The sequence below is a fragment of the Pogona vitticeps genome, chromosome 5 (genome assembly GCF_051106095.1).
Source record: "Pogona vitticeps strain Pit_001003342236 chromosome 5, PviZW2.1, whole genome shotgun sequence".
Taxonomy (NCBI): domain Eukaryota; kingdom Metazoa; phylum Chordata; class Lepidosauria; order Squamata; family Agamidae; genus Pogona; species Pogona vitticeps.
Window position 1 is genome coordinate 76774192 of NC_135787.1, and position 26063 is coordinate 76800254.

The window sequence follows — 26063 nt, forward strand, 5'->3', positions numbered from 1 at the left end:
TATCCCCATTGCAATAAATATGGTCCTTGACTGCCCTCCCCCTTGCTTCCCGGTAAAATTTTCAGCCCTCTTGAACACACTTACAAAAAAGTTATTTTTACTGAGCACAGTGAGACTCACTGTTAGTGTAAATATGCATAATACCACAATGTTTACAAGATGAGTAGTGAGTAAAAGTAACATTTCATTTGGTCTTGGCTGTCACTTAAAATAATGCAGCACTTCTGGGTTGGAAACAAATTAGATCCATCCTTTCCCTAGTGTTCTAAAAAGTTCAAGAAGAGCTGCATGGCCTGTACAACATACAGTGCTGGATAGATGATACTTTTATTAGATCACCAAAAACGGCATACCATCTGCTAGCTTTTGTGGATGAGATGTCCACTTTGTCAGGCATGTACCATGTCTTTGAGTCTAAAAATTCTTGTCAGTAGGATCCTCTAGGCCTTCTTAGGCCTTCTTAGATGCAAGTTAGAGAGGGTACGGGCTCTATTGGAGTTGTGGTTTTAAAAGCTCTTTTTCCCTGTTCCAATATATTTTTTTCCTTGCTGGTCTTTCTCTCCCCCCCCCCTTCTGTCTTCACACTGTTCAGTCAGCTCAGTGCTCATGTTCACTTCTGGATTAAAAACCCATGATGGCTGTCTTCCCTTGCACTCCCTAACTCTTTCCACACCAGTCTATCTTCTCCCTGGTACCTTCAGCCTCTACAACTGGAACTGAAGAGTTGTGCAAATGCTGATGATTGGACACTAGTAAAAGCTGATTATCAGTAGACCCAGGAGATTCAACTAACACAGCTATTCAGCTTGGGAAATTTGTAGTACCTGTTTGTTTTCTAAGATCTCTGAGTACAAATAAAAGTGGTGTTGGGGGAACTGTTTCTGAGTTGCAACCAACGCAATTATGTTATTTATTTAAGTTAGGAAATCAGTAGTATCCATTCCAAATCATAAGTTTCCAGATCTTGTATTTAGAAGATCTTTCAGGATGAATAAACAGTCCAAAGCAGCACTGGCAAAGCTACTTCAGGACATAACAAATCCAGTTATTTTAATTAGTAAGTCATTTCTATCAATGTTAACTTTCATATTTTTAGCTGTTATTGGTTTGGTGCTCTTTCAGGACCAACAGATGGGGTTTGGGGAATTTCTTCCTTCTTTTTATTTTTATTTTTTTTATTATTATTTTTTTTTTGAGAGCCAAGATACTCAGTTGCTTAGGTTGGGACTTCCATAGTGTTTGCAAAAATACTATGTTTTGTAGCTCGCATATTTTGGAGAGCTTTCGGGGGGGGGAACCCCCTTTCAGATATACTGTATTTTAAAAATGTGTATGTACATATTTAAAAACAGATCATTATAGTTTTTAACATTTATAATCAGAAATACTTCAGTTCATTATCAGAATAGTGGGATAGGGAATTATGGTCTTCCAGAGGATTTTGGACTGTCACTGCTATAATCTTTATAATCTTATAATCACTAGACTGTACTAGCCAGTGACAATTGTATGAGAACTGCAGGCCACCGACGTCTGAAGAGTCGCTTTCTGGAAGTTGAGTTATGAGTTCCAGATAACCTCCCCTGATTGACTAAGAATCTTCACAGATATACTGAAGAGACACTATTCACCATTCTTGTCTTAATACTGTAAAACCAGTCAAAATGATGTTGTGTTTGTGTTTTTGGGAAACTACAGAGAGAGAGGCTAAGTGTATTCAGTGAATTCATGTCTGTGAAACCTGGAAAATCCTGTTGCTTATATCTATATTTACATATAAATCTGAAAAAATGTTATATTGAACACAGCTCTGCTTCTGTCTTGTATTAGTATGAACTCTGCCAGCTCTCTGAGGATTGGGGATGACCCCTCCTCCATTCTCTCATCAATGGAGTCAACGCCAGAGTCTGTAACAACACTAGAGTTAATTGAATCCAGGGAAAAGGGATCAACATTGAACAATCAACAAACACTTCACTTTTTGAGCTAGTAGACTCCACTAACTCCTGGTCAATGTCTCTGCCTTGGCTCCCCCCAAGTGAACACCACTGAGTGGGGATTACAGTCTAAGGTTAATGTTGGGTGCCAGGTAATTCTGAAACTTTAGGCCCAGAGCAGCGAGGGCGTGCATGCCCATAATGAAGGCAAAGCATACTGCAGAATTTTTGATTTTTGGTTAAATTTCTCTGGCTGCACAGCAGAAATGCAGGGACTTTTCCTTCTAACTTGTCCCCCACTTCATCCAACATGTTTCTTATATCTCCCAGTTCCCAACCCTCTCTGCTCCCTTCTTCTTCCTGTAGATTACATTCTCTTGGGATCGAGACCGCTGCAATCCCCAGAGTATGAGCGGGAAAGACAGTTTCTGTTGGCCCATCATGGAGTGTTAGGGTAGAGCTTTTTGCATTCTCCAGGGTTTTGGAGGGAGGATCATCTGTTAGAGTTGCACCAACCTTTGGGACATGCACGAACTTAATGGACTTCTCCTTTGCCTCTTGTGGGTCAGCCTCTAAAAGTAAACCCTTGGGGCCCTGAGCTGGAGCTACATAGATCGCCCGTGGAAGGCAGCTCCGCCAACTTCCTCACAATTAGTAAGGAAAAAAAATATAAATTATAACAAAGCTTCCAAGTTTTTATGTGAAACTTGGCACATAAAATGTATGTATCACACATCAGAAAAAGTAGGCTTTGTCCACAAAAGCTTATGCCAGATAAAACTTTTTAGTCTTAAATGTGCCACACGACTTCTTGTATATAAAAATGGGTGATGTCTTCCTTTTGGCAGGATAGATTGTTACTTTTTATGGTACTGTACTGCTAGAGGATATTTTGCTCTTTTATATGCCAGTTGTTTACAATTATATTTTAATATCCTCTAGCAAAATCATTTGGTTGATGAATTGAAGTAGCTTTACTTTGTATGCCTTTCCCTTTCAGTGCTCTTAATAATAATCAAACCCCAAAAACATCTGACAATGCAGTGAACAATGAATCGCTGCCCCAAGAAGGTAACCCTGCCTCACCGAACAGATTTATTGGTGGATTTGAATATTCTTCAGTGAAAGGATGCGCTCGATATGGACCAAAAGGAAAATATAAAACTTCAAAAGCCCCCAGAGAGTTCAAAACTGGGCATCTGGACCTTGGTGGTGAAGAGCAGATATTTTTCCCTCAGTCTAGTCCCATCGAAGAATCAGTGAGTGGCTCTGGAGATTCAATAACACCCTATGCTTGCTTTTATGGACCAGCAATGAAGAAGAGCAAAGAAGGCTGGCTGGATAAGTTATCTCCTCAGGGGTAGGTTATAGAAGAGTGTAATATTACTTAATAGGACTTTGTTATGTGGAAGTCAGGCATGAAAAAATCTTTGAACCTTCAGCTGTTGGGGTTCTGGCCCCATCTGACATGGCTAATGGTAAAAGATAATGGGAGTTACAGATTGAAACATCTGGAGAGACAGCAGTTTCTCTGCCCTGAGGTAAATTTTCAGTAGTTGTTTCTTCCTTTTTCTCATAAAAGAGTGATAGGCTGGAGACTTGAGGGACAGTAGATGTAGCAGACAGGCAGAGTAATCCTAAGCATGTTTGCTTTGAATTAAGCTCCCTGTGTTAAACAGGGCCTACTTGTTTAAAAAGATGCATAGGATTACTGCCAAATTGTCTACATGTTTTTATGCTTCTGAACTCTGGTTGGTGAGGAACATTAATGGGAGGGTGCTGTTGTATTCGTGCTCTGCATGGTCCAGTCTAGCAGTGAATTTCTGTATTATCTTCATTTTGAACAAACATAACTTTTTCCCCCCTTTGCATGCAGAAAACACGTGTTTCAGAAGCGCTGGGTAAAATTTGATGGTGACAGCATGTCCTATTACAATAATGACAAGGTAAGCTTGTACTATTCAAACGATAAGTGTTCAGCTCAGCTGTTAGTGGTTTGTTATCGTTTACTTAACTGCTGATTACTGGGTTTGAATACATTTCTGGGATAGGAACGTTGAGCATAATCTGTCCTGCTTTATTTCTACCAAAGGTCTAATAGCATAGGTTTTAGAAAACCCTTATATTGAACTTTGTTTGCTTTAAAATACGTATATCCATCAGATGGTTTATAATGTTAGCCTAGAATCACTAAATGAGGAACACATACAAAAGGAAAAGTAAACAGCACAGTCTCAGTTATAGTGCCTTTATGCTGAGTAGTGCTCCCAGCTGTGTGCTTTGTTCTGTTGGTATTCTGTAGAAGCTGGAACCTGACTTGCCTTTAAGATCAGCCCCAAGTAGAGTACATGGCAGTTGTCTTGGTTGATAGGAATGAGCTGAATCTCCAGCATGACTCAGCCATCATATTAGATTTCCACATATTTCCAAGAACATCTTCCTGAAAGTAAGGGCAAGAAACATTCATTTTTAAGAAGCAGAATTTTCTGTCTACACCACATTCTGAATAATTAATTTGAAATTGTATCCAACACACACTTTCAGTATTCCTTCAGGTGTTTAAAATGTGTATTAAAGGAAGAAGAAAGAAAATAACTTGTTTCTGTCATTGGTGAATATTACTCAGCATCATATCCAAATTAGTCATTTTGCCTAGAGGTCAGAAAAGCTACTTTTTGTCAGAACTGACAAACGTTATCTTTTAGCTGAGCAGCTGATTGGAAATAAAGGAAAATCTTATATGTGGAATAGAGATAGGCACAAATTGGGAGAAAAAGGCAATTTGTCATGATTTGTAAGTCATCAAGGTCGATGAATCACAAATTTATGACTTTCCCCCTACAAATCAATGAATTATTTGATTTGTCAGATTGTCTTGACTTTAACACCCTGTAAAATGGCTACTCAGGAGCTTAGAGTCACCAAATTTGCAAAGCCGTTTCCTCTGCTTCTCCTCTACAAGCCCTGCACGTTTGCTGATGTATGGGTTTCGGATGTCTGAGTTATACACTCACAAAGAGGCTCCCCCAGGAAGGTTACCCCAAGTACTTAGAGACACCAGAATAGCAGAGATGCTTCTTCTGACTCTCCTCTACAAGCCCTGCAAGTTTGGTGAAGATTGGGCTTTGGACATCCAAGTTATATACCCACAAAAATTGGTCCCCCCCAGGAAAGTTCCCTTCAGCAACTGGCTTGCAGCAGTGCTAGAATTTCCAAAGCCCAAACTCCACCAAAGTTCAGGGCTTGCAGAGGAGTGCCAGGGGAAGCTCCTCTGCATGTTTGGTGTTTCTAGGTGCAGGAAGTGGTGTGCATTTAATAGCCTGACAAATCAAAAATCACTAAAAACTCATTGGTTTTTATTTGTTCCAGAGAGTTTCATAGCTCTCTGGAATAGATTTGGAGGGCATATGGATGAGAGTGGGTTGCTTTTGGAAGCAGTTTTCTTGCTAGAATCTGTTTCATAAGCAAAACGACCACATTGGGTCTGAGAGTGTGACTACATGGTCAAACACCATGATAAAACTGTTGTTTTCAAAGTATTTTTTACTGTTCACATGACACAAATGCTGATTTGAATTGGTTGGGCTTTTTTTGCTCCCAAAATAGTTTTTTTTCCTCTGCTGCTGGCGGGGGGGGGGGGGGGCTTCTACTTTTCAATTTGGAACAATTCAAACATGCTGCTAGTTGTGATACATTCATGTAAAGATGGGGGGCATGTTTGTAGATGGTGTTTTGGTTATGTAGGCAGTAGGGGCATTTTGTTAATGCTCAGAGAGACATGCCCCTTTCTTCTCCTCTGATTGTCCTCTGGATTTTTTAAAAAATTCTCTCATATGTGAAATTAGTACTAGATTGCCTATCGTCTTTCCTCGGGGTTCTCATTATTATTATTTTCCGCATTATGCTACATAAAGAATTGGCGAAGGAAGGGAATGGAAAGGAAGGGAGGAAGGAAATGGGATGGAGTGTGAATCACATCACATCCAGTATGAATAGCGAACTCCTGAATCAATCTATAGCCCTTGTGTGAGCATTGACTGATTTAAAGATAATGCAGGCTGAAATTTCAATTGCTGTAAAGCTGAATCACTCCAGTTTGGCTTTCCAATGAGACAACATCTGCATGCATATCTTTGTGTTCAAACATGGTCTTTGCAACTGTAGGGCACTCCAGTTCATGCTTTCAGCCAGCACTAGTCTACCCTAAACCTAATCGACCAGGGACTTGGGGACTTATTTATGAGCAATGATGAGGCTTCTGGAATCCCACGGTCCCTGTCATCTATAGCAGAGGCTGTAGCTGGGAAACCTGATGCTTCCATTTTGCTTCTCTTGGGATGATGTCACTGCACATCAGTTTCCAAGTGGTGAGACAGGCATCCAAAATAATGGCTCATTTTTTCACAGCATTTCTTTTCCTTGCCTGTGACACATCAGTGTGCTCTAACATGCTTTGGGAATGACTGGAATAAAACAGTGTTGATCCATAATGGAAAGCAACTGTGTGTCCCCTGTCGGTATGGTAGATGCAATATGATGTAGCAGTTAAGAATGGTGTAGTTGGATTGAGAAGGCCCAGTTCAGATTCCAAGTTAACTGTCAAATTTATTGGGTTGATCTGAGCCATTCCATCTCTTCCTCTTATTGTGAGGGTAAAAGAGGAAAAGAACTTCATGATACCATGTGCTGCTTGAAAAAGGGAGGAGAATATAAAAGGTATAATAATAAATAATGATGATCCCTGATGGCCTTTACATTGAGATGGATTACAGTACACCATGAGCAGATTATTAAATCATAAGGACCTGGCAGTTCATTATAGAATTTTTATGTTTTTGTTATTGTTGCTATTGTTAACATTTCTATTCTGCCTTTCCAGGTTTTTTTTTTAAAAAATAGTACTGGAAGCTTGTGCCGTAATTAAAATGAGTGAAAATGATCTAAAAATATCAAAGACAAAAATAAAGCTATAAACTTCATCATAATAATTTAAACAATTAAATCCAACATTTCAGAGCAGCACATAAAAAATTCATCCATATGTTGTGTTTGTGGAAAATTTTCCTTACTGCTAACTTTAGACTTTTGGGACACATTTCTTCAAACTCTTTGTCCCTTTCTTTGAAAAGAGACTGTTAACATTTTCATTGATCTGGAACTGAATATGAAATCTTGTATCTTCTTTGCTTTAAAAAGTTTGAAAGCACTATACCTATTATCATCAAGATGCTGAAGTTATTGTTTTTTAAAATGCTATATGTTTCTTATTTTTGGTTAGTTGCATGTCTAAATTCAGAGGATTGAACAATGCAAAATTCTTTTTTCTGACCATCGTGCAGCTGCAGTACCAGATTTAGTCAGTAGATGCCTGTAGATGCCAGCACAACATTTATCGGAAAGCTCCCAGGAATTTTGTATCTCACTAGACCAATGTAATATAATATAGAAGAATTATGCTTCATGTATGGTAACCACAAAAAGAGGCGTAAGAATGTGTTTGAATGTATGTGCACATGCAACACAGAAAAAGATACACTCTTGCTGTATTTGCTAATATGAATTAGTGATTTTAAGCTGCTAAAGGCAAGGTTGTTTGTGCAACTTTGCAGACACCTTCACTGAAAGGAAATAAAGTATTTCACTCTGAATTTTTTCTAGTAGTCTTTTAGCTCACTTTGCTGTACAGACACTTTAATACAGATAGGATGAACCTATATTGAGGGGAAGAGAAAATGGAGAGTGTGAATTGGTGACAATTCTTCTTGTAACCAGGGCATGGCTGCTAAATTTGCATTATATGGAACCCAGTGCAGTTGTTTTGAAAGTGTGTTTCATTAACACATGATGAGAAGGAAGTGCTACCCTTGACACTTCTGTTGTTGCTTTTCTTACATGAAGGTGGTGGTAGGGAACTGTTCTGTCTCTATAGACTCTCCACATGAGCCAAAATTGTGTTCTGGCTCATGCGGGGAGCCTGGCCAGATAGAATAGCCAAGCTGATGATGGAGGGTACAGGGTTAGCACAATCCTCTCTTTGTACGTGCTTCAAGAACAAATGAATAAGGCCTTGGATGAACTAAAAAGTAGTCCCCCTATAGTGGAGAAATGAGGGCAGTTATTTCTGTGCCATTTTGGAGGTTATGATTTGAGCTTCACAGAGACTTGCCAATGGAATGCATGGGACTACTCCCTAGGGGTGTGCTCTTTCTTGTTGTTGGACTGAAAGTCTCAGAAGCACCCCCAAAGAAGCTCATAAACCCAAGTCAGCAGATTTGTAGGTTTTGCCCTTTCAGAGAAAGGCTTTGCATTGTTGTTGTTGTTGTTTTAATTCTGGCATCATCTGATCTCCTAGCCCTTACTTCCTGTCCTTTTTTTTTTAAGCTGCCCTAGTTGTTTCTAGTGGTCATAATTCTGAGAGCCTAAATGGGAGCCAAATTTCAACTTCCAGGAAGCACTAGAGCAAGCATCCATCCATCCATCCATCCATCCATCCATCCATCCATCCATCCATCCATCCATCCATCTTTCTTTCTTTCTTTCTTTCTTTCTTTCTTTCTTTCTTTCTTTCTTTCTTTCTTTCTTTCTTTCTTTCTTTCTTTCTTTCTTTCTTTCTTTCTTTCTTTCTTTCTTTCTTTCTTTCACCAACAGGAAGTAAAGGTGGTGAATGCTAATGGTTCAGGTAAATAATCCTGAAGCTCTTCTCCAGAATGGTGAAACTTACAGTTGTGCTGATTTGGGTTTATGGCCTGTAATTCTTGGAATTCTTGGAGAATTCTGGGATTTACAGTCCAAAACCATGAAAGAGTACACCTTTAAATCTTCCCTCTTTTCTGTTGTGAAACCATGGCTTCTTGTAAAAATGCTTTTTTAAAGAATTTGGATTCTTCAGGAGCAGCAAGAGCAATGGAGCTCTATTTGCTTCTGTCTTTTAAAATGTATTTTAAACCCATTCTTTCTATCAAAGCCCTAGTTCCTTTTTTTCTCTTGATTGCATTTCAGCCCCTTAACTTAAGTGAATAATCTACGAAATAAGATAGCAGTTCTCATACAGATAGGTAGAAAAGAATTACACAACCAACATTTTACTGCTAAAAGTGGAACGCAAAATGCCTCCTATCTCCACTCAGATACAACCATCAACATGAACATATACAAGACACTTAATCCTAGCCAAGTTATTTTGGACCATGAAACAGAAAATCCTGTTAGAGCTGAGAAGGGGGGGGGTCCCTGGCTGTCAACATTATAGCAATAATTATTACAGAACAGTGCTAAATACTGTGCTGTCCTTTCATGACACCCAAAATCTGCAGCTGCTTTACTTTGCTTAATAACAGGGCCACCTTTGGGCTGGGCCTGTTCATGTGACTGAGGGCCCTCCTTTTTGCCATATTGAATATTCTTTCACAAGCATGGTATGTCATTAACTTGGAGATGTATAGTTGCCTGAAGTGAATGGCATCTCGCCTAGATGCCTTTAAAAGAGGATTGGACAGATTTCTGGAGGAAAAGTCCATATAGATTACAAGCCATGACAGAGATGTATAATCTCCAGGCTTAAAAGGAAGGTGCCATATGCAGGGAACTGGTATCAGGAAACAGGTATCTAGTTGTCTCATGTGCTCCCAGGGGCATCTGGTGGGGCCACTGAGAGATACAGGAAGCTCTACTAGATGGGCCCTTGGCCTGATCCAGCAGGGCTCTTCTTATGTTCTTATGTTATGTTCTTATGAATACTTTGAATAAGACAATATGAGACTTCATAATCTCTTTTTGTTGTATTTGGCCACAGGAAGTGTACTCCAAGGGAATAATCTTCCTCTCTGCTATGTCTGCAGTAAGAGGGCATGGGGATAACAAATTCGAAGTCGTTACAGCCCATAGGATATTTGTCTTCCGGGCCGAAAAAGAAGGTAAGATGCATGTTTTATAGGCTTTGACTAGCTGCCATTGTTCAGTTACTTTTCAGTTTGAGGATATCAGGCAATGGTTTCCACGAGTCTTATTAAGGTGTCTCTCAATTAGTTCTAGATGTTGTGGGTTTTATTTTGTATGTAGCTTTTCTTCCAACTGAGAAAATCCCACTTGCTGATTTCAAAGCCATTGGTGAATAGTAATTCAGCAGTTGTGTAAGCACCACTGATTCGTGTGCTATACTTTAGATGGGACCGTCAATTGGATTTAGGTCACTGTGACAAAGGTTAGATTGAGAAACAGGGATTGGTACAAGGACACCCAGTCACATTCACAGCTGAGAAAGGATTTGAACCTGGGGTTGTCTAGTCCAAAATTAATGCTTGAGACACTGTATTATGCTGCTTCTTAAAAAAATAAATTCTTGTTGCCGAAGAGCTTGGAACTTCCGATCAAAACCCAGTCACTCACCCTGGTCACAAATGCATACCTATATGTAAGATATGTACAATGTGGAATCACCACAGCTATCTCCTTAGAATGGGACTTTTTTCCTTATTTTGCAATGGCTCTGCTCCTTTCTGGAGGGGTTTGCTCAGAACGTCAAAACCCTGGCTAAGAGAGGTTGTCTGGAGTTTGTAGCTTTGCAGTTCGGATTTCTGAATTCAGCCCTGCACCATGAATCCCCAGAATTCGTGGTAACTAAGACTGTGATTTCCCATTAAATCTAGTGTGCCAGTTATATTCATTCCTAGTGATGTCTTATGTGGCTATAGTGACATGAACCTTAGTTATATCCCTCCTAGAGTACTATAACTCTACACAAGACTTCTTCTGAAAGTGTTCAGAATCTTTAGTTGGCCCCAAATGCTGCAGATGGTCTGCTGACTGGAACTGGTTCAAGGGAGTATATAATTCCCCTTTAACTGGTCTATTTTACTGGTCTGGCTGCTGGTCTGTTTGGGGGCACAATTAAAAGTTCTGATTCTGACCTATGAAGTCCTAAATGACTTGGATCTAAGTTATTTCAAGGACTGTGTTTCTCTTTATGAGCTTCCTCAGGTGTAAAGATAATCAGGATCAGGCTTTCTTTCAGTCCCGCCATTTTCACAGGTGAGTTTGTTGGGTATATGGAAGAGGGCCTTCTCTGTTGTTGCTCTGAGACTTTGGGACGCCCTCCCACAGGGGGCCAGGCTCACCCCATTTTTGTTTCCTTCCTCAAGCAGGCGAAGATCTTTCTCTTCAGGCCAGCTTTTGCTTATGACTGGCTGCCTGAATGAGGTTTTTTTAATGGATAGATGTGCCATTTTGCTTTGAATGCGGTTTTGGTGTTGCTTTTGTTTACCATTTTTAGTATGGTATTTGTTTGATCCTTTTTAGTATATGTATACTTACTGTTTTTAGGTTTAAATATTGCCTTCTAATGAATAAGCTGCCTTTGATCCTTTTTAAGGAGAAAAGTGGGGTAAAATATTTTAAACAATTAAAGTTAAATAAATTTGGAGTCCTGGCCATGACCAATAAAGTCATGTATGACTTTGGTCCAATTTATCTTAAAAGCTGCATCTCCCCAACCGAGCCTCTCTAGCTATTAAGATCTTTAGAGAAGGCTCTGAGTCAAAACCCTGGCTAAGAGAGGTTGTCTGCTTTTGTGGACAGGGTTGTTGAGGATGGAAGAGAGATAATTTCTGTGGCTGCTTCCAGCTTTCACCCCACCTTGGTGTTATCAACCAGGAAGCAAAGATCTTCTTAGGAAGGCTCTTGATAGGTTTTATGGAGGAACATTGTATGTTCTCATTACTTACCTGCATGTATGTTTGTATCTAATTGTTTTTAAGTATTTTTAAACTACATAAATTGGAATCTGTTCTTTGCTTATACTTGTTATTTTATCATTTGTGAGTTGCCTTGGGTGCCTGACTAAAGGTGATATATAAATAAAAGAAATGTGTCATGTGGTGTGTCTGTGCTGCGAGCCAATCAAGCAGAGAAGCAATCATGCAGTAAATACTCAAATATATGAGTCTTTTTTGAAAAATTATTTGCCAGGTGGCTAGCAAAGCCTAAAGAGCTCATCCATAACTAAAAGCTAATCTGAACAGGATGTCAAAACCAACAATTTAAAGGGCACAATTGGTGAAGAAGTCAATAGTTGTCAATGGCCAAATTCATAAGCAGGATCAAAAAGCCTAATGATATTACCGTATTTTTCTGTTTATAAGACAACCCAATGTATAAGACGACCCCTCCCTTTTCTAACCCCCAAATTTGAAAATTTGCACAATCGCACCCCTTTGGTCCTGAAGCCTTTTCATGGCTGCTTCAGGATCAAAGGGGTGCGATCCTGCTGCCCTTTCACGGCTCCTGTACCCTGTGGCTTCACAAAAGGCAGGGAAAGTGACTGCCTGCTGTGTATAAAATGACCCTCAATTTTTTGTCTAAGTAAAAAGCGTCATTTTATACACAGAAAAATATGGTAATTAAGACTGAGAAAACTAATGGCAGTGAGGAAAAGCATGAGAGAACATAAGAATTTGTAAAACTTGTGAGGTACCATCATGAAACAAAGGAAAAAAAACATGGAACATTCTTCAGAATTTTAATGAAATGATAGAAAACATAGTTCCTTTGGACCTTTCTTAGCACTTCTTAGCTTTTTTGCCAGGTGTTGTAGTATTATTTTACATTCTAAAGACAGGTCTTAAACTCAGCAAAAGAGAGCATGGTGATTTTATTTCTGTTTATTAACCTTTTAGACTGTGGGGAACTGAATCAATGCAGAAGATGACTATACAACTTAAATTATTTATGGATGGGATAGGGTGGAGAAGAGAAACCAGACAGTCTGGGATTATTAGCAAGGGAAATAAGGTATGAAACACTTCAATTCACCTGTTAGGTGAAACAAGCTACTGACTCCTGTTAAGTTTATTGGCGGAGGTAAAGTTCACAGGACTATAGGGGAGCCATTTGCCCAAGAATCATTTGCAAGAAAATATATTCAGGGAAATTGCACACGAGGTCAGCTTGTCATAGAGCCATAATGGAGAAAGCCTTTTGTAGAATACTTCCCGTTGACTTGTTAGGTCAGGCTTGTATTTGATAAGTCAATAGATACTCACCCATTGCACAGATGCTGAATTTAGATTTAGATACTGTTTAAAAGGTAATGTCATTGAATTGAGAGGGCTTCCATTGTTTCATTTTAAGCAGTCAAGCCTAGTTGATTTGAGTATCATCAGCACATACCTTACTGCTGAAATATGGAATTTTGGCCCACTCTTTTTTACAATGTTGCTTCAGTTTATTGAGGTTTGTGGGCATTTATTTATCCACAGTTCTCTTAAGGTCCTGCTACAGAATTTCAGTCAGGATGAGGTGTGGACTTTGACTGAGCCATTGCAACACCTTGATTTTATGATGATGATGATGATGATGATGATGATGATGATGATGATGATGATGATGATGATGATGATGATGATGCAGCCATTCTGTTGTAGGTTTGCTGGTGTGCATGATATCATTGTCCTGTTGCATGACCCAATTTTGGCCAAGTTTTAGCTGTCAGACAGACTCTAGAATACTTTGATATACAGAGGAGTTCATCGTCAACTCAATGCCCAGGCCCTGGGGCTGCAAGAAGAAGCCAAAACTATCATCTCTCCACCACTGTGTTTGACAGTTGGTATGAGGTGTTTGTGCTGATATACTGTGTTTAGTTTTCACCAAACGTGATGGTATGCATTATGGCCAGACATCTCCACTTCGGTCTCATCGGTCCAAAGGATATTGTTCCAGAAGTCTTGTGGTTTGTTCAGATGCAACTTTGTGAAGTCGTGCTGCCATGTTGTTTTTAGACAGAAGAGACTTTCTCCTGTTCAGTCTTTTTCTAATGAATGTTAACATTTCACATGCTAACTGAGGCCCATAGAGTCCAAGATGTAGGTCTTGGTTTTTGTTTGTTTGTTTGTTTGTTTTTTGCAATTTCGTCTCACCTTGGGTTAAATTTTCTTGGACATCCACTCCAGGGAAGATTGGCAACTGTCTTGAATGCTTTCCACTTGTGAATAATTTTTCTCACTACAGAATGATGGAATTTAAATGGTTTGGAAATGGCCTTATAACCTTTCCCACATTGATAGCAAAGGTAAAGGTTCCCCTTGACAATTTTTGTTGAGTCGTGTTCGACTCTAAGGGGCGGTGCTCATAACCGTTTCCAAGCTATAGAGCCAGCGTTTTGTCTAAAGACAATCTTCCGTGGTCACATGGCCAGTGCGACTTAGACACGGAACGCTGTTACCTTCCCACCAAGGTGGTACCTATTTATCTACTTGCATTTCCATGCTTTCATACCGCTAGGTTGGTGGGAGCTGGGATAAGCGACGGGCATTCACTCCATCTCGTGGATTCGATCTTACGACTGCTTGGTCTTCTGACCCTGCAGCACAGGCTTCTGCGGTTTAGCCCACAGAGCCACCACGTCCCTTCTCACATTGATAGGCAGCAGCAATTGCTTGTCTACACTGCTGATGAGTTTCCTTCTTGGGATTATATTAACACATACCTGAATTCTCCAGACCAGCAAACTGCTAAAACTTTGGCTTTTACTGAGATAGTCATACTTGCTTGTGTTCAGTTACTCAAGGGCATTTGGTTAGCAGCAGCTGGCTTCTGTTGAGCCTCTAAATTCCTATGGAAGCAGTAAGGGTGTACACATGGCTTTTCCATTTTGGCTTTATGTTTGTAAATTAAATAATGACACAGTGTAATACCCTGCCTTCCCAAAAATAAGACCTAACCTGAAAATAAGCCCTAGTATGATTTTTCAGGATGCTCTTAATATAAACCCTACCCCCAAAATAAGCCCCGGTTCAGTGAAACCCTGCCCTCCACCATTGTGCAGCATTGTGCAGCAACCAGAAGATGACAGGATTGTAAAACATCCCTTGAAAATAAGCCCTAATGCGTTTTTGGAGCAAAAAAAATTAATATAAGACACTGTCTTATTTTCGGGAAAACACGGTATGTCATGTGTTGTTCTTCATCTGAGGTTGTGTTTACCTAATTTTCAGACCTTCTGAGGACCATAAGATTTTTCTTATGTCCTGATACATAAAACCATAGAATTCAAAGAGGGTATGCTTTCTTTTCACGTGACTGTACATATGTAATAGCTTCAAATGTCTCAAATTATTTGGTCTTGTTTATTTGCATGATTTTGAAATATATCATCCTGCCTTTTAGCTGAGTATCCAGGGCTTAAAATGATAAATGGAAAGGCATGAGCAGAACCATTGAGAATCCAACATTAAAATTACATTAAAATATTATGTGTCTATTGCTATAATTCCTTGTTTTGTGACACTTTGTTTTCTTATCTAAAGATGAAAGAGATGACTGGATCAGTACAATTCGTGGTGTTTTGCAGTTGCAGCCTAAAGTCTCTCGAGTGCAAACTACTGCTTTGCCTGAAAAAAGTGGATATCTGGAATTGAAAGGATATAAAGCCAAAATCTTTACCTTGCTGCAAGGAAACAATGTCTGGATTTGCAAAAGTGATCAGGTAAATGCTTAACCTTTTCTTGCTTACATTTTGCATGCGGAATTTTGTAGTTGTATTTGTTCTCCAAATGAAGGTGACATTACATATTTAGGAGTTGTACACTGCAGAGCACGTATGAAATGGATATAGTTATTTGGTTTTGAAGGCAAGACTTGTCTTAAAATCCAGGGTCGGTTGTGGGTTCTAATTTGAAGAAGCCTCACATAACTCCCCACCACCTTAGCTAAGGGACCTGCAAATACATTGTAGCTGGATGAAGTACATAAGAATTCATAAACAGTTGGCACATTAGGCATGGCTTGTATGTAGACCTTAATGTGTAGCTAGGGCCAGTTTTGTTTATAGAAGGTCCAGACTAGCATACACAGTAGGATAATTTTATGTGAGCTTTCCTAATTTGCACATCTGAAGCCAATACACAAACCAAAAATACAGCTATCCTTGGGCTTTCACATTTTTTGTGAAGCAGTTCTCCAGTGTTTTTTTTTTTAGTATACAAAAATGCATACCTTAGGGAACTTTAATGTAAATGCAGCATCACCATAACAATTCCCCCACTTCCTGATTCCCTGCAGCCCTTGATGCTGCCTGAAAATCTTTTCCAGTAGGCTTCTCACCTCTTTAGAACAATTTTAGGGCACATGAATGATGGCAATAGGAAGTGGGACATGTTCCCTCCCTTCTGTTAAAGGAAAAAGCTCTGCCAGTGGAATGTCACCACTGAATTCTACCCATTAAGTACAAAAATACATGTATTTATGAAAATACACAGGAATGCATTGTCTTAAATTGTCTGCAAAAAAAGAGCAGATATTAGGAGAAAAATGCAGGCCAATTTTTATGCTGACCTTTTATTCAAAAAATCAAAGTGGTGCAGAATCTAGAACAAACTTGTTCATCTCAAATTACTAATCTCTAGTTTGAAAATATATTGTACAGAAATACTGGGACAGACCTGTGTCTGAGACCCTGGAAAAATTACCGTCAGATAGCTTACAGAATAGTGGCTGAGGTAATCTAACAGTCTAATATAGGGTCGTCATTGTTTAGTCGTTTAGTTGTGTCCGACTCTTCGTGACCCCATGGACCAGAGCATGCCAGGCCCTCCTATCTTCCACTGCCTCCCGTAGTAGTGTCAAATTCATGTTGGTTGCTTTGATGACACTGTCCAACCATCTCATCCTCTGTCGTCCCCTTCTCCTCTTGCTGTCACACTTTCCTAACATCAAAGTCTTTTCCAAGGAATCTTCTCTTCTCATGAGATGGCCAAAGTATTGGAGCCTCAGCTTCAGGATCTGTCCTTCCAGTGAGCACTCAGGTTTGATTTCCTTTAGAATTGATAGGCTTGTTCTTTTTTGTAGTCCAGGGGACTCTCAAGAGCCTCCTCCAACACCACAATTCAAAAGCATCAATTCTTCAGCGGTCAGCTTTCTTTATGGTCCAGCTCTCACTTCCATACATCACTACAGGAAAAACCATAGCTTTGACTATGCGGACTTTTGTTGGCAAGGTGATGTCTCTGCTTTTTAGGGTAGTGTCCTGTGTAAAGTCTGGAGGCATATGGTAGCTTTAGATTTATGTAGTAATAGCATACAACTACGTTATGAAGTATGGATCTTCTTAAATGTTATTTCTGTGATATAGTGGTATCCCGGACCGCAACAATATTCTGTTCCCTTGAAATCGCTGTTAAGCAAAAACATCGTCCAGCGAAAAACAGTTCCCCTTTGGAATGCATTGAAACCCATTTAATGTGTTCCAATGGGGAAATTACCTCGTCGTTCAGTGAAGATTGCCCATAGGGGAAGACGTTTTCCGAAAAGTCATCATCATGCAATTCTGTCGTTCTGTGGGGTTGTCGTCATGCGGGGCACCACTGTATAAGTGAATACTTTCCTGTATGGAAAGCAAAATCCTAACTTTTACTGAGAGTTCTATTAGCTTGTTTTCTGTACTATGTTTGAAAGGGCTAAATTCAAAAGTAATTAATGATGAAGAAAGATGGCAATAGCCTTCTCTAGCTGGCTACATTTTTTAAAAAAAATGACAACCGTTCTTCATTTTAATTGGGGCTATGTGTATTCCATGTTGGATTTTTAAAAAAGTGAAATAGGTGGGTTTTCTCCCACAATTGACCAGATAGGCGGGGTATAAATGAAATAAACAAACAAACAAACAAGGAAACCGATATTCTGTGATAGGACTGTCTGGAGTCTGCAATCTGAATTACAGTCTTAAGTAAATTCATGTGGTCTTGCCATGTTATTTTGTCTGATGATGAAAGGATAGAACTCACCTGGCCTCCTTTTATTTTGAGATTTCTATTATTTAGATAAGTTTATTCAGAGTAGTCTCCTGCTTTGCCCGTAACTCAAAATAGTCAAGGACCAACCCTCTTCTTTTTGAGACTTCACTTATACTCGTATCTGCATGCTTCTTTGGCTGGACTTTCCCCCCTCCCCCATCTTCTCAGAATTGGCTGGACTTCTCCCCCACTTATAGAGTGGAAACACTCTATAAGCAAAGTTCTGCTATCCCACTGGATCATATACACATAGAATGGTGATAATCTCCTTTTTCAATAGTTTAACTATCTCCCCTTTGCCTTATATTTCTGATATTTTGTAATCGGAAAATTATTGATAGACTTGAAATATGTGCCTGATCAGATAGCATTTTAAAAAAATATGTGTACTTAAAAACTCCAGGTGGCAATGCCGTCTCAAAAAAGAGACCTCTGCAATGAGGAGATGCATAGTACTGGGTGTGGTACAGTATTTTGGTGTGGTTCACATGGAAATGTGTTTTTCCTTTATTCATATGCCAACTGAAACAATAGATGAATTGACTGTTCAGTCCTGTACATATTGACTTAGAAATATGACCCACTGAATACAAATGGGATATTCTGCTAATGACGTGTGTGTAGGACTGCAGAAAATCAGTTGCTCACATTATTTGACTTTTATCTGTTTGCTAGAACTGGGTCCAATTAAACTCAGTGAAACATATCTCTGAAGAGGTATGTATTAGATTGGAATGTAGAGTAACTGGTTCATAGTCATATGTTTGCTGTTTTGGATGTAGCTTAAATGCCAGTAGTGTGCTGTAGCATTTTGGCTTTATTTTCCTTCCAGAAAGGAGTAATATGTAGTGATGATTGATGACTGGGTAATATACTGAGCATCTTGAGAGTCAGAAATCCTTGTCTGTCCTGGAAAAATTCCCTTGGTGCCTTCTAGAGGTTTGCATTAAGACATCTATCTGATCTAATCACAGTGTTGAAGACAGAGCAGATCAAGAAGATATACTGATAACTATTAAATTTGATAGGTAGAAGTCCAATAATATATTACAGCATTTTTCAAAAAGTATAAATGTGATCCTGCATCCATCCTGAAGTTTTTTGATAGTGGAACTTCATGCTTGAAAATAATCTCAAGATTTGAAGTGTTTGATAAAGTAAGACCTTCTGGCAAAACTGAGTCCTAATCTGTGGATATTATTTATATTAGCAGCTTTTCAGCTTAAAACCCATCTCAAAGCAATTTACCCAGAGGGAAAAAAACACATTGAACATTGCTAAGAAAATAAATCAAAGCAAAATACTCTGTTAAAAGCAATGCAACAGCTGTTAAAATAAACATATTGTGGCTAAAGTAAACATGAGTTTTGTCAGAAGAAAGGCAGTCAGATCATGTGACACCCAAAATACAGTGGTTACCACTTAGAGTCTGTGCCTACTTTAAAGTGCTAGTTTTTAATTTTATACAGGGGTGGAGAATGTGCAGTCTTCCAGATGTAGTTCAACTGTATCTCCCTGTGATCTCTTACCATTGACTGTGCTGGCAAGGACTGATTTTGGAGTTTCAGTCCAACAGCCAGGAGAACCACAGATTCTGCATTCCTCCATTCTAGCCTTAATGGCTTAGGACAGTGTTACTTGAAGGACTGCCTACAGGCATATCAGCCTATATGCAGTTGTAAGATTAGCAGTAGCCTTTCTCACCTGGCCACATTGGTGAGCAGTTACGTTGACGTATGCAGGCTGAGGGGACATTTTCTGCAGGGGTTCAATTCCAAAGTCAGAATGGGATTCTCTGTATCTTTGGATTTCTAATCTACAAGTTCCCCTGTAGTTGTCTGCTGATTTTTATGTGAAAAATGCAAAGGTAAAGATTGGGACCTATGAGAACAGTGATGTTGGGGGACAGAGTCAGATGTATGCCTCACATTCCATATCCACATCAAGTCACATGTGTGCTAGCTCAGATGAAATAGCCAGGTGTGGTTTGCTGTATGCTGAGGTTGTAAATTTCTTATCTCAGTGTGAAAGGGGAAGAAATAAAATAAAGAAAGCTTATGCTCACTTAGTTTCCTTTCAGTACTAAGATATGGATTAGTGTTGCATCTGAATAGACCCTACAAATATTTTAGTATTATTAAAATTGTGCTTAGTATTTATATGGCATTTTAAAATGCCTAGTGTGCTTCACAACCATCATTTCAGTTGATCCATACAGTAGCCCAACAGAATGAGCCATTAAAATTGTCACATTAAAAACAAACACCTAAATGTAAGCTGTGCTCTAATTGTTGAGCATTCTGAAGCCTTCTTGGAAGACACGTAACCCGGAGCCACTGGCTGCTTTCCAGCTTTGCTTCTGAGGCAATTTTCCCACTGACTTTTGCTTTCCAGTATTGTTTCTGTGCCAGTCCCAGAACTTCATGGGTATTAGTCTTTTCATATTGGTAAAGGAAACAAGGACATTTAGCTGCTGAGAGACACCAGAAGAATGAAAAGAGAACTGTGGCCAGCAGCTGTATGACCCTGTTGACCCTGTTCTGCCTGCATCAACTTGAGAATTCTCAACAGTTAAAGCCTTGACCATGGGTACTTTTCACATGAAGGATCATATTATAATAGTTTTCAACTATGTTTGGGTATGTTTATGCCTTCCCTATGAGTTAGGATCATATGAAACTAAAGCCCCTGGAATATTGCAAACAAACCAGTATCTAGCATTCTTGGAACTAGTGTTTCTCTTCCGAGTTATATAGCACTTTCAGGGAAGTGGTGGTGTGAACCATATTCTGGTAAGACTCCCATGAATGAAAATGTTCTGAAGAACAGGGACAATCCTTGGGAAGCTCCCTTCCATCACATTTCAGGGCATCCCCTTTAGACATTCTCAATCAGAATAACTTGCTGCTGATAATATGCTTTGCTTGCACCCTCACCGTATGTTTATGCCCCCACGATTCTTAATCCTATCTATCAGTGAACTTTGTCTACATTGTAAAATGCCGTGATCCATACCAGCCTAATTAATAATTAGCATAATGATTTAAAGTGTAAATTCCATTAGCATTCATAATATTCTGCCTTTAAAGGCATATGGGGTAGCCATGCTAGTCTGTTTCTGAAAGGCAATAGAGTCTTGTGGCACGAAGAATTACATCCTTATTTCAGCACAAGTTTCTGTGACTCACAGTCCACTAATGTTACATAGTGTTGGCTTCTGTCTGTGGTACGGAGGCATTTGTCTCAAAGTTAGTTTCAGGTGTATTTACAGGAATGTTGGGGAAATTGCATGGTGATATGCAGCAGTGTGTGTCATTGCAACACAGTATGTCTCTATGTTAAAACAACAAACACATTTATTATATTCCCACAAAGACAAATGAGTATGTGTCAGATTTCCAAACTCTCTGTGAGCTAAGTTGTGTTGGCAGGTATGGTAACCATCTCTCTGACCTCAGTGGGTTTCCAGCAGAAGGGCTGTATTTCCCCCCCTACCTGATGCTGTAGCTGGGGATTTGGCTTTGCTTTTCCTACTTTCATGAGTAGAAGAAAACTTATGGAAATAGTTTTTCTATCTCTTCCTTTTCCTCCTCCCCCCAGGGAAGAAAGAAATGGAGTGGAGCCACAAAGTGGTCTCTCTGATCAGAGCTGGTGGGGGTTCCCTTCAAAGTTTCCTCCAGGGGCACAGATTGCCTCTAGACACCTACAGTCTGAAAGGGGGAATTTCTTAGGCCAGATTAGGAAAACCAGCCTGAGGCTCCCTCTTCTGTCTTAAAAGCAAGGGGAAGGAGAGATAGAAATAAGTACCATAATGAGATGACCTCTTACCCTGCTCCGCCCCCCTTGAGTTTCCATGGCCAAGCAGGCATTCAAACCCAGGTCTCCTAAGTCCCAGTCCATTACTCTATACACTATTTTTAAAATCACTGCTGTTATCAATGGACATTCCAGGAAGCTTCAAATAGCATATTTTCTTTTTTTTTCCCACCACATGGGGCTTACAAGAAATCATGTTAATGCCAGTAGTGGTTCAATTTTTAAACAACCAGCAAAATACCCAGGGCAGTGAATGTCTTGGGTTTTGTCAGAGTGACAACGCTGGATGGAATGACTCTTTCCATGGGCCATTGATTCTGTTATCTTTTCATTATTGCTAGCTTGTTAAGCAAATGTCAGTCACTGACATTGGCTCTTTAGACCTCTGAATATAAAGGAATGAGGTAGGGGCATGATGTGATCACAATTGCTGGAATCTATTAGTCATCAGAGTATGAAATTCCAAATAGGCACAATTTAATTATCCGGGTGTTTGGCTCCTGTACTAGAGAAGTTCAGTTGGGAGGAAATTGCATTTTCATTGTGCAAAAGTGGGTTGTTTGTTGTTGTGCAAGTGCATTGTCTATTGATGTGTGATGTCTCGTTCTGGTACTGTTACCCTCCAGGATCTCTCTAGTGCAGATTTCACCTTACTTGTTGCAACATGCCCTTGCGAGTACCATAACTGGAGATCAATCTAAAATAGTTGCTGTTAAAGAAACTGTAACTAGGTGTATGAATCTCAAATTAAATCTGTAAGTATGCAGATTAAAAAAACTGTACAGGCAGACAAATGTTGGCTTTTCAAATCTATCATCTGTCTTCACATTCTCCAAATGCTAGCAGTGATTCAGTATGTGACCTGAAGGATAGTAAATAATAGTGAGACCAAGATAAAGCTCACTGGTCACAGCAAAATGTTTAGTTTTGGAATGTGCCTCTGGGTTCAAATTTTGTGGCATGCCATGGTTCGGTACCATAGATTGTCCTATCACCAGGAGAAGTAATTCTGTAACAACAACCACCACAAAAATTGACCAATGACTCTCATCGGGCTTAGCCAGCCTTACCAATGGTGAAGAATAATGGAAGTTGCAGGGCAGCAGGATCTGGGGGCGGGGGTACCATTTTGTTGATTGAGCATTTTTACCTTAGCACTTACTAAATTCTCATATCTGTTTTCTTGTTCTTTAAAAATAGACTGTATAAATTCTTTTTTTCTTTTTTAGAAGTTGTGTCATTTTGACTGCTGAGGTCCTACTGAGTTTTTTTCTTCTGAACATCATCCTAACTCTGAGATAAGGGGCAGCTGTGTGTCAATGCTGCTGTCTTCCAGGGTTGTTTTTAACCCCTCACAACTACTCATGCTATGTAGCAAAGTAGGCATGCAGCTGTAAGCACATGTGCTTAGTTGTAGCATTGCATACATACATGGACATTTACAGTTAGGTGTGGGGAAGCTTAGGTCCTCCAGATGTTTGGGTCCATGGCTCTCACTATCCTTATCATTGGCCATGCAGAGCTGAACTGATGGGGAATGTATCTGAAAACATTTGGTGGGCAGAAAGTCCCCACTTAGGGTTGCCATACTTGAGTTCTCAAAACTTGGGCGGTCTAAGATATAGTGTATAGAGTAATGGACTGGGACTTGGGTTTGAATGCCTGCTTGGCCATGGAAACTCAAGGGGGGGCGGGGCGGGGTAAGACTGGCACAACAACTCCTTAAATGTCTCACTTGCCTTGAAAACCCTGTTAGGGTCATTGTACGTCAATTCCAATTCACCAATACAAAACGCAGACCTAACTGCATAATATGCAAATTGAGGCACACAAACTGATGCAGTGTTTTTTAACCTCTGTTCAGAATCACTTCAGTGTAATTGTTACTGTGTTCAACTTGGAAGGAGAACCGTTCAAATTTCAACTTCGTCAAAAAGAATACTTGGTCTATGTATGTGCTCTTTTGCTTCGGAGTGTTTCCAGCCTCCCGGTCTGTATGACTGTTTCCTCCACATTGAGGCATTCAGAGTTCTGACTCCTGTCCTGTGAAGATGCCAGCCACAGACACTGGCGAAGCGTTAGGAAGAAAAACCTTAAGAACACAGCCAAACAGCCCAGAAAACCCACATCAACCAATATTTGGTCTCCGTGGGCCAGTCCATATCTTTCTGCCAAATGTACTTTACAGAGTGCTTTTCAGGATAAAAGAAGGAAAGGGGAAGCTTGTAAAACAGCCATATACATTGTTAGTGCATATATAGAAATAACTGACATTTTGCCATACACATATGCTTCTGGTGGTATTCTTTTGAGATGGCCATCATTTTTTTTGTCATCCATTTTTGTTGATGGAAAAAAAAATTATAGCTCCATGAGAATGGCACAGAAGTGACACACTGCCATTTGCAGGATAAAATATAGGGAAAGTGATGGCAATTGCAGAAATCAGGGGGGAAATATGATTTGCTTCAGTTATATAGATGTAATACCTTGTTTTTACCAAAAAAATATTCCAGCTTAAATTTCCTTGCCATTTTCAATTTTGTCATTATATGAGCATACATATAATGCTGGTATACACAATTTTGTCCTTATATGTTCATATAATGTTGATATGTACATATGTGTGTTCATATAGACAGACAGACAGATATCAAAGCAAGTACCAATTCAATGTGGTAGCTCCCATACTTCTACTTGTCCTCATCATAATTCTTCCTAAACCACCCTCACCCCTAACTGCTCTTTTATTTTCATTCCTGTTGTCTGATTTAGTATGAAATTGCTAGATTCATAGCAGAGCTTATAAAGCTTACTTCTTCGACTACACCATCTAGAATCCCTTAGCAACAGTCATCACTGGCCATGTTAGCTGGGGATACTGAGAGTTAACATAATTTTGGCAATCTCTGCTCAGTCTAAATCTCAGTCTAAAGAGAAATATATCAACTTGCTATACTTTGTAGCACATGCTGTTCAGCTGAGTGTATAGTTAAGGCAGCCATGCCACGCTCCAATACAAATACACATACAGTATAATTAGTCCTTTAGGACAGCGTTCCCCAACCTTTTCCGGACCACAGACTGGTTTGGGGGGGGGCTCCCTGCGTGGACCGGTTGGGGGGGTGGGGGCACCCCTGTGCTCATGGGTGCCATGGCGAAGCTGCCTCCCCTCCTCTCAAGGCCAGGCTTGCTCAAGAGGTGGGTGTGTCATGCACGAGCATGAGGGGAGTGTCACGCTTGCACACATGCACACAAGCTCAACACGCCCCCAGCAAGCGTGACATGCCCCCCCATGTGGGCGGGGGGCGGTGATCCCTGCCCACGGCCCAGTTCAAGGAAGCCCACGGACTGGCACCGGGCTGCAGACCAGGGGTTGCTTTAGGAAGAACATAATTGTTTCCTGATCATTGTTTAAACTACTTTTCAAATGTTTGAGATTCATAGCATGTGTAATTTCAAGAATCTTAATCAAAACAATATTAACAATAGCAACAATACCAATAATAATAAGCAGAAGCTACAGATAGTTCATGCCCTCTCTTCTCAGGAATTGCAACAATAAGCACGTACTTCTAATAATTTCTTCTCCTCCACTTCCTCCTCTCCCACCTCAAGTCATTTTTCCTAACTTTTTTTTCCCTTTCTAAGCACTGTTTGCAACAACCCTGCATCAGATTTCATTTCTCTGCAAACCTGAACCTAATACTTGCTTTGTTTCGGTCTGGGAGAAGATGCCATCCCATTGCAACTGCTATATAACAGGCTTGGCCAATCTGGAAGCCTCAAATTACACGTTAAGCATAGGTTGGACTTTGCTCGTTTATTTACAGTATTTAGTTACATATTGATAATAACTTCTTGTGTCCCCAAAGAATATTTAGCAACTTGAGTACAAAGTAGCCTGAGAAAACTAAGTACATCAGTTCTCAGCAGAAGACCGTAAGATTCCAAATTCAAGTTCTTGATCTCTCATTAATTATTTTAGTGTACAGATACAGAACATTTCTACTTCATTTTTGCCTGAATTCATTTTTCTGGATTATTAATTCTTCTGCTTCCCTGTCTGGGCCAGTAGTCCTCACCCACATTTATGGTTCTAATAATTCTCTTATGTTGCCTTCAGACATGTCATATTTTTCTTCAGTTAATGGATTTCTTTCTGATATATCTGCTTTGCTTCAACACAGCAGTTTCTCTGGAGATGTCACAGTGACTTATTAATGCACCTCTATCATTGGGTGGGCGGGGAGTGGGCCCTGTAATCATCTTGTCAGCTAGGGCTTGGGAGCACATTATACACCAATGAAGTACATGTTAGGAGGCAGAGTAAATAGAAGTAATGCATATACCTAGTGAAACTATAAAGTATGAAGAAAGTTGTCAAGATAACCTGACTACATTTTAGGCCACTGGTTTGTGTGAGAAAGCTTCCAGTCCTCAAAGAAATGGAATCCTCACATGTGGGCTTGGGTACATCATGATTCATATTATCTGCTTTAGGCACCTTATAGTATGAATGATC

At 39.8% G+C, this 26063-nt stretch overlaps 1 protein-coding gene across 3 annotated transcripts in view; it reads left to right on the forward strand.

Annotated features, from left to right (window-relative positions):
• The window catches only part of ARAP2 (ArfGAP with RhoGAP domain, ankyrin repeat and PH domain 2), a 189704-nt gene that overhangs the window by 48019 nt on the left and 115622 nt on the right, over positions 1–26063 (forward strand). For all 3 annotated transcript variants that reach the window (XR_013545518.1, XM_073001120.2, XM_073001122.2), the window contains exons 6-9: positions 2938–3297; positions 3814–3883; positions 9730–9850; positions 15239–15417. Coding sequence is in view for 2 of the 3 variants with exons in the window: in XM_073001120.2 (XP_072857221.2) it covers positions 2938–3297; positions 3814–3883; positions 9730–9850; positions 15239–15417 (730 nt within the window). In the remaining variant the exon portion in view is untranslated. The remainder of the gene's footprint in view (positions 1–2937; positions 3298–3813; positions 3884–9729; positions 9851–15238; positions 15418–26063) is intronic.